The sequence below is a fragment of the Petaurus breviceps genome, unplaced genomic scaffold (assembly GCF_028583685.1).
Source record: "Petaurus breviceps papuanus isolate PSGF00001 unplaced genomic scaffold, PetGlider_PUasm1.0 207, whole genome shotgun sequence".
Classification (NCBI taxonomy): domain Eukaryota; kingdom Metazoa; phylum Chordata; class Mammalia; order Diprotodontia; family Petauridae; genus Petaurus; species Petaurus breviceps.
In genome coordinates, this window is record NW_027185850.1 from 33,932,377 (window position 1) to 33,952,506 (window position 20,130).

General features: G+C 34.7%; 1 protein-coding gene across 7 annotated transcripts in view; it reads left to right on the forward strand.

The window, feature by feature from the left end:
- LOC138165094 (zinc finger protein 644-like) overlaps nucleotides 1-20,130 on the forward strand; it is a 98,009-nt gene that overhangs the window by 60,593 nt on the left and 17,286 nt on the right. For 5 of the 7 annotated variants that reach the window (XM_069093249.1, XM_069093245.1, XM_069093248.1 and 2 more), the window contains 2 exons: nucleotides 13,752-16,780; nucleotides 16,985-17,590. In XM_069093249.1, the coding sequence (XP_068949350.1) occupies nucleotides 13,786-16,780; nucleotides 16,985-17,590 (3,601 nt within the window). In that variant the 5' untranslated portion in view covers nucleotides 13,752-13,785. Of the gene's footprint in view, nucleotides 1-10,492; nucleotides 10,666-13,751; nucleotides 16,781-16,984; nucleotides 17,591-20,130 lie in introns of all 7 variants that reach the window. The other 2 variants (XM_069093246.1, XM_069093250.1) reach the window with 2 other exon arrangements.

The following is a 20,130-nucleotide window of genomic DNA, read 5'->3' on the forward strand; positions in this document are numbered from 1 at the left end:
TGGATGTCAGTGCCTCACTTTAAATGTGGTGCAGGGAAGTAAAGAGTCCAGTGAGATGGTTCATGGACTTAATGCTTATCTAAATCCAGCCTCCTGTTTAATAGCTGCCGTTTGAGTTTTATATTCCATTTATTGCTGAATATCCCTCTCACTGTCTTACCCTCTCCCACAAGCTTTGTTACTGAGATAGACAGCAACAGTTCTTCAAAACCCAGTAACCAGTCAGCAGGGTCTGATAGCAGATGCAGTGGTCTCCACCCAGTGAGCTACTGCAGCAGTGAAGGCAGAGGAACACAGCCCATGATTGAGTTAAGTTTTTTGCTACCTTTTTACATAGTTTACTCATAATGAACTTTTATATTAGAATAAATATCCCATGTCTTTTTCAGACACACTGCTGTTTAGCTGTGCCTCTTCCATCATTTATTTGTGAGATTGGATTTTTGAATCAAATTCTAAGACTTTACAGTTAGAACCATCAAATTTCATCTTACTAGATTCACCCAGGGGTTCTGACTTGTTAAGATCCTTCTGAATCCTCATTTTGTCTTGATCAGCATACCATCTATGCCTGTTTCTAAATAATTGACAAAAAATTGTCACACAGTCAAGCACATATCCTTCCAAGATGACCCAGCACCATTGATGATAATGATGGTTCTGACATACATCTGGTTCTGAATCATTTTTTTGGGGGGTGGGGGGGAAACTAACCTAGTTAATACCTCTCCCATCTTTTTAACAGGCATAGCGTGAGAGACTTGTCGATTGCTTTGCTAAAATCAAATTAAGCCAAACCTAATGCATGGTCACTTATTCTTTGTTATAAGATAGAGTTCTATGGGCAGAGGGTGAGAGTTGATATGTTTATTTGGCTATCTGTGACCATGCTTTGAAAAATAAGGCATAAAAAAATTAAAACTTTAAAAGCATATATAATGTAGGTAAACTAAAACATTCCTATTAAAAAAAATAAAATGTGCTTGATCTTGCAGGATCAGTTCTTCATGAAGTTGTGCTTTACTTTTCCAGATATTCACAGATGAATGTTCCCTTCAACTAACATAGTCTAGAATGAAAATTGAGCTTATTTGTCTATAATTTTGTTATTTAAATTTTTATAGTTTTATAATGAGGCATTGAAACATCTGAAAAAAAATTTCTGGGATATACAGGCATTTGTTTTCTCCTTCCTTTCATGGCTTCTTAAACATTTTCCACTTATTGATCCCTTTAATGCTTCTTACTAGAGAAACTTGTCATTACATTTTATAAAAAGGACTTTTTGCATTAGTCTTCCTAAGGCATTCACTTATAAGTGAATTCTTCTCCCGTCATATGCAGCTAGTCTGACTTCCAGACAATATGCATGACACATTTCAAATAGCAGTGCTACTACTAGAGTATCTACCCTCCAGAGCCTTGAATATCTGTATATAATATGTGAAAGTATTCTGAGGGGATTGAGGAGTATGGATGGAAGGAAGTGGAAGGAAGAGAAGTAGAAACAGTGTGGGTTCCTTGGGAAGAGCCTGAAGCAGGGGTGGGGAACCTGTGGCCTTTAGGCCTTATAGGTCCTTGGGTGCAGCCTTTTGACTGAGTCCCAAGTTTTACAGAACAAATCCTTTTATTGAGGGGATTTGTTATAATGTTCTAAGGGGATTTGGATTCAGTCAAAGGACTGTACTTTAGGTCTTAAACCAACCCCCAAATATCATTTATATTCTTTAATAAAAATATCTGATGGAATCCTAGCATGGATGAGGTCTTCATCAATCTTTAGGGTGTCCCAGGACCATGCTGAGTTTACAGCCAAGTGAGGGTGAGAACATGGCCCTCGGCTGTGACACTATGCAGGATTTTCTGAAATGGAAGACTAAACAGTTTTTCCATAATATTTGCTTTGCCCTGCTTCCCTTGCCATGTATGGCAAGTCATACCAATATAGTTCCTAATTGGGTTTTGTAGTTATCAAATTACTGCAAGAAATGTTGCGCAAAGTTGGATCCAATATGCTTCCAAACCAGCTGGATCTTTCCCAGTATATAAAAAACTATAAAATAAAGGGGTTAGATTAAGTTAGCTAATTTCTGCGATTATGAGGTCCAGTGTTATAGTGAGGTCTAAGGCCTGAGGGGCTAACATAATGGCAGCCGTGAATGGTTACAACCTAGGCATTCCAATTCTTTTTTAAGCCCAATTTCTCCTTCACTCTGTGCTGCCTCACAGGCACCCTGCCTTGGGAAAGTGGGCCAGAAATCAAGAAATTTGTACTTCTCTAGGTTTCTGGGATCTCTTCTAGTATTTGTTGGATTTTTTTTTCCCCACCAATACAGTTTTCATATATAGCAGGTTTTTCTAATACTCATATATCATCTGGATCTGGAAAATTAAACTCATCAAGGACAGCCAGATAGATTATTGTATGAACTCACACCATAAGCCATTTTTATTTTGTTTTTTCACCCTCAAATCCGGAGATTTTTTTCCTTCTGTCAACTCATCATTGTTCCTTTTATCTTTAACATTCTATGGAAGAAAAATTAATATCTTTTGGCTTTATATTAGTTTCATTTTCAAATATGTTCTTTCTCACAGTCATCCCTTTTAACAGAGAATAAAAAAGAGGAGAAAAATAGCGTAAGCAAAACTAAACAGCCTGTCTGCCTTCCCATAGCTTGCAGTGTTCCAAAGCTTTGGTTGGGGTGGGGGCTTGGATGGGTGGAGGGGGGGGGATAGCGGGGCAGTGTGGGCTGTGCAAGCTGTGTGGTGGTGGTGTGCCTTGTATTGAGAAAAGAGATTAGCTGTCTGAAAAGGAGGAAACAGGAAAAGCCTCTTTTTTTTTTTTTTAAAAGCAATAGGGTTTAAGTAACTTGCTCAAGGTTACATGGCCAGGTATTTCTGGTGCTAAGTATCAGAGCCCAGATTTGATCCCCAGGTCATCCCAACAGTGGAGCTGGTGCTCTTACTCGCTGAGCCACCTGGCCGCCCCTGAAAAGCCTCATTCTGAAGGTGATGTGACTTAAAGGAAAAGAGGGACTGAGGTAGAAGTGAGGACAAATGGTGTAGGACTTGTGTCTTAGTGGAAGGTCATGGTTGAGGAATTGAAAGCCACTTTGGATGGATCACAGAGGAGAGGGCATGATGTCAAATGAAAATGAAATGATAGTTTGGGACTAGTTTGTGAATGGCTGGTTATAAAATAGAAATAGAATTTCTCTTTTATCCTAGAAGCAATAGGAAGACACTGGAGTTTATTAAGTGGGGGAGTCACATGGTCAAATGTAAGCATAAGGAAAATTACTTGGGCAGCAGAAGGTGGTATGGTAGATAGCCTGGAGTAAAGTGAGGCTTGAAAGCAAGGAGACCAGATGATCTTCTAACAACCTACTGGGCGTTGGTCTAATTTTCAAGTCATCATACAGCTCTGATGTTTTCATCAGGTCCATTTAATGACCCCATTTTCACATGCACCCTGCCCTAGATTATACATAGTTTTGCTGAGTAAATTATTCTTGTTTGTAAACCACCATTTTACTCTTTTGCCTTCTGGAATATTTTTTATTCTAAGATACTGGTTGCTGTTGTAATTCTGACTATGATTTTTCAGTACTTGAGTTCTTTCTGACTACTTGTGTTTTTTTCTTTGATCTTGAAGCTTTAAATTTTGACTGTTAACTATTCTTGGAGTTTTAATTTCAGGATTTATTTGAGGAGGTGACTGATATTCTTTTTTTTTTAAAGTTAATTTATTGGTAGATTATTTTTGTTCCTCCTTTGCCCTTTGGTTCTAAGATTTGACTATTACATTTTTGCTCCTGTATGTTTTCCAGGTCAGTTTCTATTGTCTTATAGGATATCTTAGATTTTCTACTCTTTTTTCACCCTTTTGACTTTAATATTTTTTGTTTGCCCATTGGCTTCTGTTATAATTTTTAGAGTTTATTGTTTGAGCAAGATTTTGTACCTCTTGTGCCTACGTATTTTCCAGTTTCCCTTTCCAGTTCTTTCTTACACAGCTCTCATTTCTTTTTCATTTTTTTTCCTCTTGTGCTCTCATTTCATTGATAAAGATAATTTTTAAAACTTTCATTGCTTCTAGGAATTCTAGTCTAATTTGTATCTGAGCTGTGTTTTTCTTCAAGGCTTTGTTTATAGATGTTATAGAGTAATTTTCTTTATCTCGGTTTGTGTCTTATCCCTATCACGCAATAGCTTTTTATGGTGGGATTCCTTTTTTTGTTTGCCCATGCTTTTGGGCTGCTTTCTGACTTTGGATTTTACATTAGGGCCAAGCTTTGTACATGCCTGCATGAACAGAAGTTAGGCTTTGTGCTGCTTTCTTGAGGTTATTTACTGAGTATTTTATTATTCCAGGGTCTTAGGGAGAGGTCAGTCTAGGGGGCCTTTAAGCTTTCAGTGCTCCTAAAGTAATCTGATCCAGGACAGAGTCTTGATTACTGCTCCTCATCTGACCCCCTGCAAGTTGCTGACCTAGTTGTGAGTGACCCCCAATTAGGACATGTGATCATGTTAATTGTGTGTTTTTTTTAAATGTAGTTATATTCCATTCATCTACTGTACCATGTTTATCCAGTCAATGATTATCTGTTTCTTGGTTTTGTTCCAATACTAATTAATGCTACAAGTATTTTAGTGTACGTCCAGCTTTTTACCATTAACCTCTTCGGGTTACCCTAATAGTAGAATTTCTAAATCAAACAGGTATGCTCATTTTGGGCACTTCATAGAGGCTGCCCTTTTAAAAGGCTCATTAGTGCAATTTCAAGCTATTAAAGCAGTACTACTTTTCATAATTGAAATTTCCTATTTTATAATCATTGATATTACTTAAAAAAAAATGGACCCCTAGCCACAACTTTTTTGTTCCTTTCTAGCATTTTTTTTGCAGTGTGATCTTTAATCCAATCATGTATCTGTTTTAGTTTCTTACAGTTATGTGGTATAAAGCGTGGGGGGGTCTATACTAGTTCTTGTCAAATAGGGAGTTCTTTCCTAGGTAATTTGTTTTAGATTTCATGGAACAGTAGGTTAGTTATTTCTAATTCTTCCTCAACCTAGTCTGTTCTCCTTTTCTGTTCTTAAAATACCACCAGATAGTTTTGAGTAATTCTTTTATGAGTTATTATGAGGCCTGGAGCTTCTGTTTTCCATTCTTACTTTGAAATTTTTCTTTTGATGTATTAGATCATTTGTTCCTCCAAATGAATCTTGTTGGTTTTTCTAATCACACACACACACACACACACCCCTCTCTCACATTTTTTATTTTATTTTTTAAATGTGTGTATGAAAATATTACATGCTTTTGTGGAATGACTCCCACGTGTTTTATTCATTTTAAAAGTTATTGGGGCATGGGGGTGGCAGCTAGGTGGCACAATGAATAGAGCACCTGCCCTGAGGATTTGAATTCAAATCCAGCCTCTGACACTTACTGGCCATGTGACCATGGGCAAGTCACTTAACCCCAATTTCCCTGCTCTCCCCACTCTAAAAGCCCCCCCCACCAAAAAAAAGAATTTCTAGTTAAATCCTGCCTCACACACTAAACACTTACTAGCCATCTGACCTTGGGCAAGTCACTTAACCCCAACTGCCCTGCCTTCCCGCCTCCAAAAAGCAAAATAAAATAAAATAAAAATTAAAAAACGAAAGCTTAAAATATAAAATATTAGGGGTGGCTAGGTAGCACAGTAAATAGAGCACCGGCCCTGGAGTCAGGAGTACCTGAGTTCAAATCTGGTCTCGGACATAACACAAAAAAAACTAGCTGTGTGACCTTGGGCAAGTCACTTAACCCCAATTGCCCTCCAAGAAAAGAAGGGCAAGGTGACCAAAAAAAAAAAAGAATATTAAAAAGAAAAGTTATTGGGGCTTCTATTTCTATTAATCCCTACTAGATTCTGTTGGTATATTGAAATTCTGTTTTGTGCAGGTGTTTTTTGTTATGACCTACTTTACTGAAGCTGTTAATTGTCCCAGTTAAATGGAAGGTTGGAGGGGCTTGTAGTATGTTTTTGGTTTTCGTTTTTATTTTGCTGTTTTATTTTTATTTTATTTTATTTGTGATGACGTGAAGATTTTCTGAGTATACCATAGTATCTTTAACAACTAGGGCTCTTTTCTATTTTTATTGCCTATTTATAGGTTTAATTTTTTTCTCATTTCATTATTTGTCTCATAACATCCCCCAAAATATATCATTTTCTTTATTGAGAAACATTTGAATATAATTTATTTACTTTGTTGATAAATTACTTGATGCAAAGATGGTAATGACCTCAGTTATATAACTAATCATTTCATGGAAACTTGAATTAGAAATGTTTGTTACAGGGTTAGGGGGAGAAACTTTTTTAAGGGAAATAATCACGTATTGTCTATCTTGTATGAAGATTACATCAGTAATTATCCTCTTAGTAAGAAAGGACTTTGCGTTGTTCACCAATAGGGATAGATTTGCTTTGGTCTGAGTACACTTGCGCTGTCTTCCCATGGGGACAGAAATTTTGAAGTGTCTAAAAGCATCTTAATTCAGTCAGTGGTCATTGAACTTTAAAAACTGTCTTGGTTTTGTAGCTCATAAGAACTGAATCAAGAAAGAAATTGAAGTACAAATTTTTGTCACATAAGGTGAGGTGAGCAATTTGTCATTTGCTGACTTTGTCACTTTTGTGAAGGAATATGGTAGGAAGCCTTATAAACAAAGCCAAGAAACATACCTGCAGAACAGGTGTATCAAAACAGGTGTATCGAAGAAATTTGTTTTGTTGGGGGGGGGGGGCAGGGAGAGGGTCAAGGAGGGTGTGGGAAAGATGGTAAAGATGAACCAGAAAAGAATATCCAAAAAATTAAACCACTAAAATATGTAGAACTTTTTGCTTAATTTTAGTTCTGTTAAGTTGTTGGCAAATATTATTGGGATCATTCTTGAACTTTTAATCAGAATGAAGATTCTGAAGGTTGGAAAGTACTTTAAACACTCAGGAGGATACCAAAAGATGGCTTTTGATTTAGTCTGTTGAATAGTGAGAGGAAATGGAATTCTCATTAACAAGCTTAGACAATGCTGGTATTTCTCAAGTTCTTTTCCTTGGGATTCTTTTGTTTAGAAAAAAATACTATTAAATATTATATTTGCAGCAACATCATACTCAAGTGGTTTTCATTTTTAGTTTCTTTATGAAGGAAAATACTAATTCGTGAGATTGGCAAAAAGAAAAAATCTCCCAAAATTAGAGGGAAGATTGAGCACTGGAGCAACCCACCATGTGAGGCTTTGAAATTCTTTATGTATAACTTGTGGATGGATACTTTTAAGAATTCACTTTCAGTAACACAGGAGAGAGCAGGTCCTAATGACCTCTTGAGTTTTAGATTGTGAGATTCTCTGGTTTGCAATTCTCATTACTTTTTTTCAAACACACAATCCCTCTGCTGAGTTGTGGGGAAATGGGCAGGACAAAACCTCTCTGTATTAACAAACTCAGCATGGCAAGAGTTCAAGTAACTTGATAGAGAGCCATAATTTAATGTTAAATGTGGCCTTAAAGATCATTAGTTTGCCATGGAGATATTATATACTGTTGGATTTCTCTTATATGTCATCATATATAAAATTCCTACCATATGCCAATCACTTAGATTTATTTTTATCTTTAAATATATAATGGATTAATTGCTTCTTATATAGATAAATTCATTGGAAATACTTCCTGTATTTCTAATAAAATAACTTAAGGCTAGAGGATTTTCTTATTTATCTAGGTATAGACCTCAGTCTTTTTTTTTGCCCTTTGGAGGGCAGTTGGGGTTAAGTAACTTGCCCAAGGTTACATGGCTAGTTTTTTTGTGTGGGTGTTAAGTGTCTGAGGCTGGAACCGAACTCGGGTCCTCCTGACTCCAGGCTGGTGCTTTTACTCACTGCGCCATCTAGCCGCCCCTATATACCTCAGTCTTATCCAAATAGACTCTATTCTTCACAAAAAATTCATAATCATTTATTGTTTGGCTGTGTTCTTTAAACAAATAGCTATGACATTTGTCGAGTGTTTTCTGGTTTGTAAGATATAAACCCTCTTCTATAGATGAAGAAAATGTTTCCTAGACACGTTAAAATAACTTGCCCCCAATATCACTGAGGTAGTAAAAATGGCAGCAGATCTTGGACTAGAAACTCAAGCTTCTTGACTTGTTCTTATTTTATCATGCTGAAGTATTGTGAAGCAGTTTATGCTTTGTAGTTTTTTCTGAAAGTTCAGGAGAGTGGTCTCACTAATATTCATATTTATAACTTCTATAGATTGTACACATAAACACATAAAATATCCTTGCCATGTGTATAATATTATAAATGCTCAAGAGTTTGGGAGGAACCTCAGAGGTATTTAGTTCATCTTGCCTGTACCCAGACTGAGAAATCCTCCTACAGCATGCCTGACTTTCAGTCTCTGCCTGAAGTGCAGGGAGCTCATTATATTATGAAGCACTCTATTTTGCATTAAGAAGCTCCATTTACTAGGAAGATGTTCTTAAATGAAACCTAAATTTGTTCCTTTGTGACCTCTACCCATTTTTTCTACTTTTTCTGTCTGAAACTATATAGAAAAAGTCAATTTCCTTCTGTGATGTAATTGTTTTAAAATATATCAGCTGTCATGATTACTTCTGCTTTAGTCTTTTTTCTCTAGACCAGAGTTGTGCTTGGTTTTTCAGGCCTTTTTCTGGTCAACTTTCGCTGGTGCTTTTTATTTTGTGTCCTTGTTAAAATGTGTAATTCAGATGTTCCTAAACCTACCACATAGCTTGAGGGTCCATTGGACAGGGAAAGATAGTATGAGAATGTAACGACCAACATTGTAAGACTCTTCTTTTGGGTAAATATACACTGTGTATGTGCACCCAAACTTGCATGTTTGATGCATCTTTAGCTAAACATTTGTATAGTATTCATAGGCTTTCATACCTCAATAATAAAAAAAACCACAGTATTTCAACCAATTAAGATTTGTTTTGTATGTAGATTGGCAGTTTTAAATTTTTTTTCTTTTTGACTTGATCGCAAATATTGCTAACTTAAAAACTCTTATGTACTCTTAAGGATCTTTTAAAGGAAAAGAAAGGGCTGCAATAGAACCTGATAGACCTTAACTGTAATGGTGCTAGTGAGTAACACTACATTTAGTTGTACAATGTAATTTTTAATGAACTAGTACTGAATGAGGGCAGTATTATAATTTTTCGTGAAATTATATTATATGACAAGGTTGGCATTATGCGATAAGTACCCAAGAAATGTTAACCTGCTTGTAATAAATACAATTAATAATGTACATAAAAGAATGAAATTAAGCTAATTTCTATCAGAAAGATTTATTAATGAACAGCAAGTGGACAGCATAGATTTGATGACAGGAAGGTTGTATCCAATCTGAATTACTGAGTGACCTAGGAAGCTTGCTCAGAGGGATTACAGAATAATTATGTTAATATGCAATTATCACCTCATTTCTTCTGTAGTAACCTCAAGATGTAGTGTAGTAAGGGTGTTATAGCAAGTGCTGATAGTTTGCAAAAATACTGATGTTTGAGATTTCTGAGACAATAAGTCTAGCTTGAGGCATATAAGTGATGATCTGTCATCTTGAAGACAGATCTGACCTTTGTACTTCTCTTTTAATGCTTACAGTGTATGACTACAGGCACTTATAGCTGCAGAACTAATTATGATTTTCTAGAACCTGAAATATGTTTTTATATGTATATTAAAAATCCCATTTGCAACTTTTTACCCACTTATGTGAATTAAAAAAAAAAATTCTACTTGAAAAAAGACAAACTTTTAATCAAATGATTCCTTATGGATGAAACTTAACTGGTAATATACAAATATAATTTGATAATGACATCCTTATTTATAGTAATCCAATTGATTAAGTAGTTTAATTGAACTTTGAGGTACCATATTTAAATTAATTGTATATTTGTAATATACATATTTTAATTTAAACTAGTTGGAAATTGTGTCAGCTTTTTGAATCAAGTTTTAAGAGTTGATTTCAAATATTCTTTGTTGTTTGGCAGCACAGAAAACTACAGATGTTGATGGAGTTATACTTATTTGCTTATTGTACAGTAGTCAGTGAATTAGGTTTGGTTTTTTCCTTTCTCCCACTGTTAGAATTACATAGCGTTACATATTGCATAAGCATTAGTGATAGACATATAAGGAATAATCCTTTGTAAATGATAAACATTTTTGTTTGTTGATTGCACCAAATTTTGAAGATGCTGTGGCTATCATTCCTTTTCAGTGGCATCATTTATTCTAACAATATAAAAATGCAAATTCTAAAAATGTACTGTTAAAATTTTTGTTTAAAATAATATGTATTTATATATATATATTTTGCTGAAACTGTTTACTGAATCAATTCAATTTTCTTATGTTTTCCTTCTATTTGTAAAGATTTTGTGCCTGGAAGAATCTTATTTTAAAAAAGAATAGCTTGGATATGTGGGAAGATTATTAATTTGCAGTGAATTAGCCATCTTTGCTTATGCATAATAATTACCTAACAGGTGAAAGAACAAACTCTTGAGCTATGTCATTTTACAGTTCAGCAGATACTCTAACTAGAGGTAGGTGTTATAAACCTCAACTTTTAGGGAAAGAATTCTGTTTGTATTTTGCAGATTAAAAGATGGATTACGAACATTTATTTTAATATATATTTGAGCAAAACAGTGTGCTATCTTTTGAATGTAAACTTGTGGAAGGCTTTCATGAAACCATTCTGATAATGAGGACTGCAGTCTCCAAGTCGACATGATATTTTCATGGTTTGCCACCCTGCTGTTCAGGGGGTACCACTGAAGTTGCTTTAAATGGGAAGCGTCTGTTCCTTCTCTGAACTCCTAACACCAGAACAGATGGGTAGAACATGGAACATGGAAGGTTTTACCTCAGAGGTGGTAACAGTGAAGCCACTCATTAACACTGAATTTACCACTTCGTTAGCAACGTTGCTTCCTGTTGAGAAAAGCTAATATAGGCTCTCAAATTGACTGAGCATATATTTGTCTACCCCCATTATTAGTAATAAACTAGAACACGTAGTATAAATCTTCTACACCCAAATATGTGTATTGTGTGTGCACACATGCATCATATTTATTTAAACAAAATATTCTTAATGCCACCTCTGAAAGATTTGGGATGTTATTGCCCTTGTGAGGGATGTTTGACTTAATGTTGGGAGCAATCACTGAATGGGTAATAGTAATACAGCCATTGAATTTGGTTTTCATTTTACTGACATTTGCAGTACTCCTTCCTAACACATGTTTGTGCTGCCCATTTTTAACTTCTGTGTATGTGATGTAGAAACTCCTGCTGGGTGCTGCATTAGCACCATTTTGGGGTGATAGCATTGAATATGATCTTATTGAAAGTCTATTTTTATTTCCATGGAAATTTGCCAATCTCTCAACAGCAGAGAACTTTGATGGGGGTGGTCACAAAATGATTGGTCTAACATGTTGAATTTAAAGAAGTAAATATTTTTAATAAAATCATGTTAGTATCTTACATTATCCATTTTTCACATAAATGTACATTTATTTTAGGTTATGGGAAGGAATGGGATCACTAAGTGCTTAATACTTAATTATAAAATTTGTGAAAGAAAAGTAGACATAGAGATTTTCCTTTCATTTTCCCAGTTTTGTTTTGATTCATTATGAAATTTGCCATAAAATTGTTATTTATGTCAGTTGTTTTTTTTTCATGTAAAAATAAAATTGTAGTCTGTGGTCTTTGATACTTTTACATAGAAATAAGTAATTTTATACAAATAAAATTGTATATGCTAGAAAGCTTAGAGGTTAATCTTTGTCAGATAATGCACTTTGTACTATTTCTCTAAGAACTCGCTATTTATGCAAATGTAGACTAATTTTTAATCAGAAGTCTATTTTTGTGTTAGAGAACTGAATTTGGAACCAGTAGACAGATTTAAAACCCAGCTCTGCCACTCTGATTCTGTGCAATTTCTACATCTGTAAAACGAGGGGTTGCATCTAAAGCCATGATTTTTAACCTGGGGTTCACATACCTCAAGTGATTTTTGGATAGATTTTAAGAGACTTGTGAACTTAGATGGGGAAAAATTTTTACACTTTAATTTTCACTAATCTTGAACTGGAAATTTAGCATTTTCTCCAGTTATGAACATAAGGCAACAAACCATTTCTCCAGATTTTCATAAGGATGCATGACAAAAATTCAGTTTTAAGAACCCCTGCTTTAGATAGTCTATTTAAAGTAACTTTCAGTTCTAAATCTCTGATCTTAGATTTGGAAACATTAGAAGGTTAGGTCAAATCTTAACTTTACAAGTATAACTAGTCATGCTTTATTTTTATCATTAATACAAATTTTGTGTTAATGCATACATTTGTATATTTTTCACTTTGTTTCAAATCTAAACTGTGCTTAGTTTTAAAGTACCTTCTAACAGAACGCACTACAATGAATTGCAAATACAAACACTAAATATTTGTATACTATTAAATTCATGTCTGCTTACAAATAAGTACACTCAGCTCAGTACATTATTAATCTTTTATAGCAGTACAAAAATCTATTAGGTCAGGTATTATCAACTATTGGCTGTTTTAGGTATTTCATCCGTGCGTTCTGAAATTATTTGTAGGTGTCTGTTACCAAATCAACAAGAATCAATGTAAAAAAAATAGGACTTTGGTCACTTGAAGTGCATACTTTATCATGTAGGTAAAAAAATATTGTCATTAAAGTGATTATTGAGTATCTGGGTTTTTTTTTTTTGCATTTTGTTTGTTTTGGCAATGTAGCTCCATTAGTAAATCCAACAAATACACTGAAAAATGAATTGCCTAAATTTATTAGTAAATAAGAAAACAGCATTCATTAAGTTAATTCACCATAAATATTTTGTAGTTTTTAGGACAGTGGTTAGGTTTCCTAAATTGAAAAATTGAAAGAGTACACAGTGATTTAATTATAGGGCCAATGTACTAAAGTATATAAAATCTCATTAATTTAGGCTTAAGTAATTTTGAATTTGTGGTAATTTGGATAAAAGTTGAATTTGTAACCAGCAAAATCATGAGAAAAAATTGCAGAGTTAACTCTCAATGAGATATCTTAAAAAATACTATTTACATCTAAACAATTGACATGCCTATAAAAACCATCTTTTACACAATCATTAAAGAATCCCTAGTGTACCCCAGATGCTTTTGTTATTCTCATACAGGTATGTTCTTGAAAGAATTAGAACTCTAGTTTGTTTTAAAAATTAATTTTAGTTGCTAATCTTAAGCGTATCTAAATTAGTGGTGGGAAAATTGTATTTTTCATGCCGCTTGCATTTTGTCTCTGTCCTTTTATTTTCTCTTAAGTATTATAATAACTTAGGGATTTTCTTAATCATATGCATATAAAACACTTAGGATATCCTATATAACAAATTCAGTCTTTTGGATTTTAATGTTATAGAAGAATATAACATCTTTTAAATGGTTTTTAGTATTTTAAAATAAGCAAAATATTTAAATAATAAAGCTGAAGATTTTAATAGATATAAAGTTTTTTCTGCCCACTTAAAATCTAGTGCAGTGCATTTTAAAGATATTATTTCTTGCATACATATCTAATGGATTCTTTTCTTTTCTTTTTCTAGAGTAAATGTGTTTAATGGGCTTGCCAACAACAATATGGATGATTCGAAGATAAATACTGAGATTACTGGTGCTAAAGAAGAACTTCTAAATGACACCAATTTCATCTCTGAGAAAGAGAGTGGTGTTCTTAAACCACAAGAGTGTCAAATGTCATTTCAGAAAAACAATACACTGACTCTGCCTGAAGAGCTATCCAGGGACAGATCTGAAAAAGCCTTAAGCGGAGGCCAGTCTACCCTATTTATCCATGCTGGTGCTCCTACGGTTTCTAGTGAAAAGTTTATCTTGCCTAAAGGAACTGCTGTTAATGGACCAGTTTCACACTCCTTAACTAAGACTTCCATTATGAGTAAAGGCAGCATTTCATTAACCGCTGGACAGCCCATGAGTCAGCAAACAACAGATTCCTGTTCAACTTTGAAAGTGGCACATGATCCCCAGCTGTCCACAAAAACTACACCACAAAATTCAAATCAACACCAAGTTTTATTTTTGTTACCTGATGTAGCACAGACTAAAAATCCCATCCATTCCATTAAGAAACCTACCTCTGCTTCAGTTGGTTGTGATAAACAAAAATCAGTAGGGAGTAGTGTGAAGTCAGATAGCACTTTAATAAATCAAGTAGAGGAGTGTGAGGAGAGTGAAAGTTTATTAGCAAAAGATGATTGTGTCAAAACATTAACAGGTATTTCCTCAGGTACAGATGATTTCCGATCAGGAAATGATGCAAACTGGGATCCACAAAAAGAGTTTATCCAGTTTCTTATGACAAATGAAGAAACAACAGAAAAGTCTCCAGTTCACTGTAAAGTAGGGTTTGAGAAAAAGAGAAAAAGAAAAATGGATGTAAGCAAGATAACTCGCTATACTGAGGATTGTTTTAGTGAATCAAATTATATGACCACTAAATCAAAACTCCTAAATGTAGAATTTCTGGAGCAAAGTGAAGAACTACAAATAACAGAACCACAGAAATACCCATTGTCAAAAGTAAAGCCTGAATCGGCAGATGAAGACTTAGATGATGTGGATGCTATTCAACAACTGATTTATAGCCCAGGTAAATGTGGAGAAGAGAGTTCACCTGTTCATACAAGCACTTTTCTTTCAAATACTTTAAAAAAGAAATGTGAAGAGAGTGATTCTGAGTCACCTGCTACTTTTAGCACTGAAGAGCCATCCTTCTACCCCTGTACAAAGTGCAATGTGAATTTTAGGGAGAAAAAGCACCTCCATAGGCATATGATGTATCATTTAGATGGGAATAGTCATTTCCGCCACCTCAACGTTCCGCGACCGTATGCTTGTAGAGAATGTGGGCGAACATTTCGTGATCGAAATTCCCTTCTGAAGCACATGATTATTCACCAGGAAAGAAGGCAGAAATTGATGGAGGAAATTCGTGAGTTAAAAGAACTTCAGGATGAAGGGAGGAGTGCACGGTTACAGTGCCCACAGTGTGTGTTTGGCACCAATTGTCCCAAAACTTTTGTACAACATGCTAAAACTCATGAAAAAGATAAAAGATACTACTGCTGTGAGGAGTGTAATTTTATGGCAGTGACTGAAAATGAATTGGAGTGCCACCGAGGAATTGCTCATGGAGCAGCAGTGAAATGTTCAATCCCTAATTCTGATCTAGCTCAGAGAAAAACGCAAAAAAAGACTTCTGTGAAAGACCCTTTGACAGAATCTTCCAAAAAACCAGCCACGCACACATGCAAGTTGTGTGCTTTTACTACATCGGCTAGAAGTATTTTAAAAAAACACATGGAATATTTGCATCCATCATCATGTGTTGATCCATTTGGGAGGCCACTACGATTGGAAAAAAAAGGGGACATTCTTGAAGAACCTTTAGATTTTGGTAGAACTAAGTCCTTAGTTAAGGAGCAGATATCCACATTTCCAAAGAACTCTGTTTTAAAACAAGATGTAAAACGGACATTTTCATCAGCATCTCAATCAAGCAGTTTTTCAAAACTCCATAAGAGGACAAATAGAATACAAAAAGCTCGCAAAAGTGTCTCCCAGGCAGGTGTAAATGTGTGCAATCAAAATAATTCTCCTCATAAGACTGTTATGATTAAAAACAGCATTGACCAAAAACCTAAATATTTCCATCAGACAGGGAAACAAAAATCTAGTGTCAAAACAAGTAGTAACTATTTATATAGACACAAATATGAAAATTATAGAATGATTAAAAAGTCAAGTGATCCATATCCTTTGCATTTAAAAAAGGAAGATGCTAGTTCTCTACATATGTTTTCATCATCAGATAGTTCCCACAACAATTGTTTTATTATGGATTCTCATAATATTGATCCAAAAAGAACAGACGATTTCAAAGACTATAGGCGTGTCGCTGTAAAAAGAGTAGTTAATGAGTCTAAGTTGGAAAGTTCTGTTGCAGGAGAGGATTTAGACTGCTATCCAGATTTTTTGCATAAAATGACTGTTGTTGTTTTGCAAAAGTTGAATTCTGCTGAAAAAAAAGATAGCTATGAAACAGAGGATGACAGTTCATGGGATAATGTTGAACTGTGTGACTATACTGCACAGTCGGTGGAAGAGGAATCTTACAGTGATGTTAATCGGGAAAATGTAAATTTATTCCCACTCTTTAAAAATAAAGTAGAGGGCCAGGAAGCTGGAGAAAACCTTAGTTTTGAGCAAAATGATGGGTTTTTTTTTGAATATTATGAAGATGCTGAAACTAGCAACTACTTACATGAGATACATGATCCTCAACATTTAGAAAATGCAGAAACGGCATTGCCAAAGCATAACTCAGTTTTCCATTGGACTGATTTATCTCTAGAGAAAAAATCTTGTCCATACTGTCCAGCAACATTTGAAACTGGTGTTGGGCTGTCCAATCATGTCCGCGGGCATCTACATAGAGCAGGTTTAAGCTATGAAGCCAGGCATGTTGTTTCTCCAGAGCAAATAGCCACAAGTGATAAAATGCAACACTTCAAAAGGACGGGCACAGGAACACCTGTGAAACGAGTTAGAAAAGGTGAGCTTTGGGGTGGGCGGGCAGGAATTGCTGCTGTGTGTATGGTCACACTAAATGAATGTGAAAAAGATTTTGCTTTGCTTTTGTTTCTGTTTCTTTTTATGAGAGCGTGCAATATCCTATTTTCCAGAGTAATTGATTTTAGGGTAAATAGACTAGCAATTTTAAAAAGTCTTTGACACGTCACATTTTTTTCCCCTCTAGCTATAGAGAAGTCTGAATCTGCTTCTGAGCATACTTGTCAGCTCTGTGGTGGTTGGTTTGATACTAAAATTGGGTTATCAAATCATGTGAGAGGACACCTGAAAAGACTTGGAAAAACTAAATGGGATGCTCATAAATCTCCAATATGTATTCTAAATGAGATGATGCAAAATGAAGAAAAATATGCAAAAATTTTAAAGGCATTGAACAGTCGCAGGATTATTCCCAGACCATTTGTAGCTCAGAAACTTGCATCAAGTGATGACTTTTTATCTGAAAATGTTATACCTCTTGAAGCATACCGTAATGGCCTAAAGACTGAAGCTGTATCAGTGTCTGCATCAGGGGAAGAAAGGCTGAGTTTCCTAAGTGAATCTGATGAAACAAAAGCAGAACTGTCCAGTGGGAAAAAAAATCAGTCTCTAACTCTGATAGAACTTCTGAAAAATAAAAGATTGGGAGAAGAAAGGAATCCTGATATTTCTCCTCAAAAGATCCATAATCAAACTGCAAGAAAAAGATTTGTTCAGAAATGTGTTCTCCCATTAGATGAAGATGGTCCATTGATGTATCAGCCACAAAAAATGGATTTCACTGTGCAATCAGGTAAGAAGAAGCTTAAATTTAAATGTATATTTTAAATGCAGTTTTATATATGCTTGCTAGAATATACAGAATTAAGAAAATTTCACTTGGGACTCCCTGTTCCGTCTAAGCCTATCTTCTTTAAAAAGCACTACTGAATGAATAATTATAAAGCATACTAATATGTCTATGAAAACAAATTAGTGCCCATCAACAACTTGAATTATATTTGTTCCCAAATCTTTCCGAGATTCTGTTTTGAATACTTTGAATAGTTGAAGGGATGGTATTGGGGAGAGAAGGGCAGGGGGGGACAGCTGTTTTTAGAAGATCTCATTGGTGCAAAATCAATATTTTACCCAAAAGACATACCAATGTGACATTATTTCTTCTGTTATGAAGATTAATAGGTTATTCACATCACCACTGATCCCCTTTTGTCCCTATTATCAAAAGGGAAAAAACCCCACATACGGTTTAAACTTGGAATGTTTATTGTCTAGTGTATGCAGTGCTATTTCACAGAATCAGAATCTCTATCATTAATTTTTGGTTCTAGATCTTACATTAGTGTTGTAATGAACAAGAATGTATGTCACCAATTGTTTCTTCCTTCTAACAGAGTATTTTGTATATTTTGGCAAAAGACAACTAATATAAGTCAGCCTTGCTTTTGGGGAGAATTTGTTTTCATAACTTAGACGGTGAAAATCATTCCAGGTCATAGTTTGGATATATTAGATTTCATATAGAAGTTAATATTGAAAGTAAGCTTAATAGTTGTTAAAATAAATGGAGTACTAAAATAATAATAATAATGGTAATAATAGAAATTCATTCTCAAATTGCTGAAAAACATAATGTTGAACTATTTGCCTGGAGCAGAAATTGAATTACTTAAGATAAATGCAGACCTTAATGTTTTAAAAGTTGGTTGCTGTCTGATAGGCTTTCAATCTAATTAGTTTTGATATTCTCTTCACATTATGTATTGGGTGGGTGTCTGCTTTATTAGTTGACTATTGACAAAGGTAGGTAATTTACTTTCTGAAAAGAAAGTGGGATTTTTTTGTTGGTATTAGTATGAAGTTGCTGAAACCATTTGAAATATTTTGGTAGAGAAAGGGTTGTCTGATAACTTAGGAGTTACCTATTGTCTCAGCATCTTTTTTCTTGTGATGACTAATATGTTAGCTTGTTGTTCATTTATTTAGCACAAAGATTTTAGCAAAAAAAACAAAACAAAAAAAAAAAACCAAACAACAAACCCAAAAAACAAACAACCTCAAAACTTTAAACCATTAACTTTCATTATTGATTGCGCATCCAAAGTAATGAACATAAAATACCCTGAATAAAATGTTGTGTCTAACAGCTGTTCAGTGGTGTGTTTTACCACCTTTTCTTCCAGCCTTCATCAGAAGCCTAATTTAGTATTGAGCCTTTTACAGTTTTGTGGGTAAAACACTTTAATTACCACTTTGTCAGCTAGACTTTTAAATTCTCTTTATTGGTAATGTTTTAAGCTTTGAAACTTCTCAACAGAATTGTGCTATTCAAATCACAAGATTGTATTTTAGGTTTAGGGAATGATCTGTGTAACATAGAAATCTGAAGGAAAGTGATAATAGGTGTTAAATTCAGAGGAGCTGAGAAGTTCAAGGCTCTTCCCTTTTCAAAAGAAAATGGGCTGGCTCTAAGTACACCAGAGCTCATTATGGCTAACTTAACACCCCACCCCCTTCCCAGTTGAATTATGCTAATGCAGTAAGCATCATGCTAGGGGATCATGGATTTAAAGGCATCAGAGATCTCAGAAGTTATCAGGTCCAATCCAGTTCTTTCATGGAGGAAGAGAGTTGAGGTGACTCCAAGCTCATGCAGCAAAGTAGGTGGGAGAGCAGGGATTTCAATGTAGTCTTGTCTGCCTCTTAGGAGGTCTAGAGATTGATACACCATTTCCAACTCACTCAGATCATCTTTATGGGATTCCTACTTTTCCCATTCCATTTCTTAAAAGAACTATATTTTAGTTTTCTTTAGAAAAAATATTCCTGTGAAACTTAGACCATTTGCAATATGCTTACAAGTGCACTTAATTTTTCCCACAGCACTTGAGTAATTATGCACATAAGAGGATCACCCTTTTGATGGGTACAGGTATGTTTATTGTAGATACCAGCAGCAAGTCAAGTTTGATAAAATCTTTTTCTCTTAATACACTTGCAAATAGATAGATAATTTTCTTTGATAAGCAGTGATTGAATTTGAACACATACTAAGCTTGAATAGCCCGCATACTGACATGTATCTTCTCCCTCCTTTCCCCATTTGGTTGTAGTTTACTTGTTTTGAGTATCAACCTGATTGTGGGTTGTGTAACTACAAAATCAATTACAATTTTTATAACCTTCTGCAATGAACTTATAATGAAAATAATTTTATTTGCATATTCCAGAGAGGTGAATCTCTTTGTTAAAATATGATGTAGCTTTGTTGCCAGAAAATTAGGGGAATTATTTTGAAACCACAAAATGGGAACAAATTGGTTCAATGTTTGG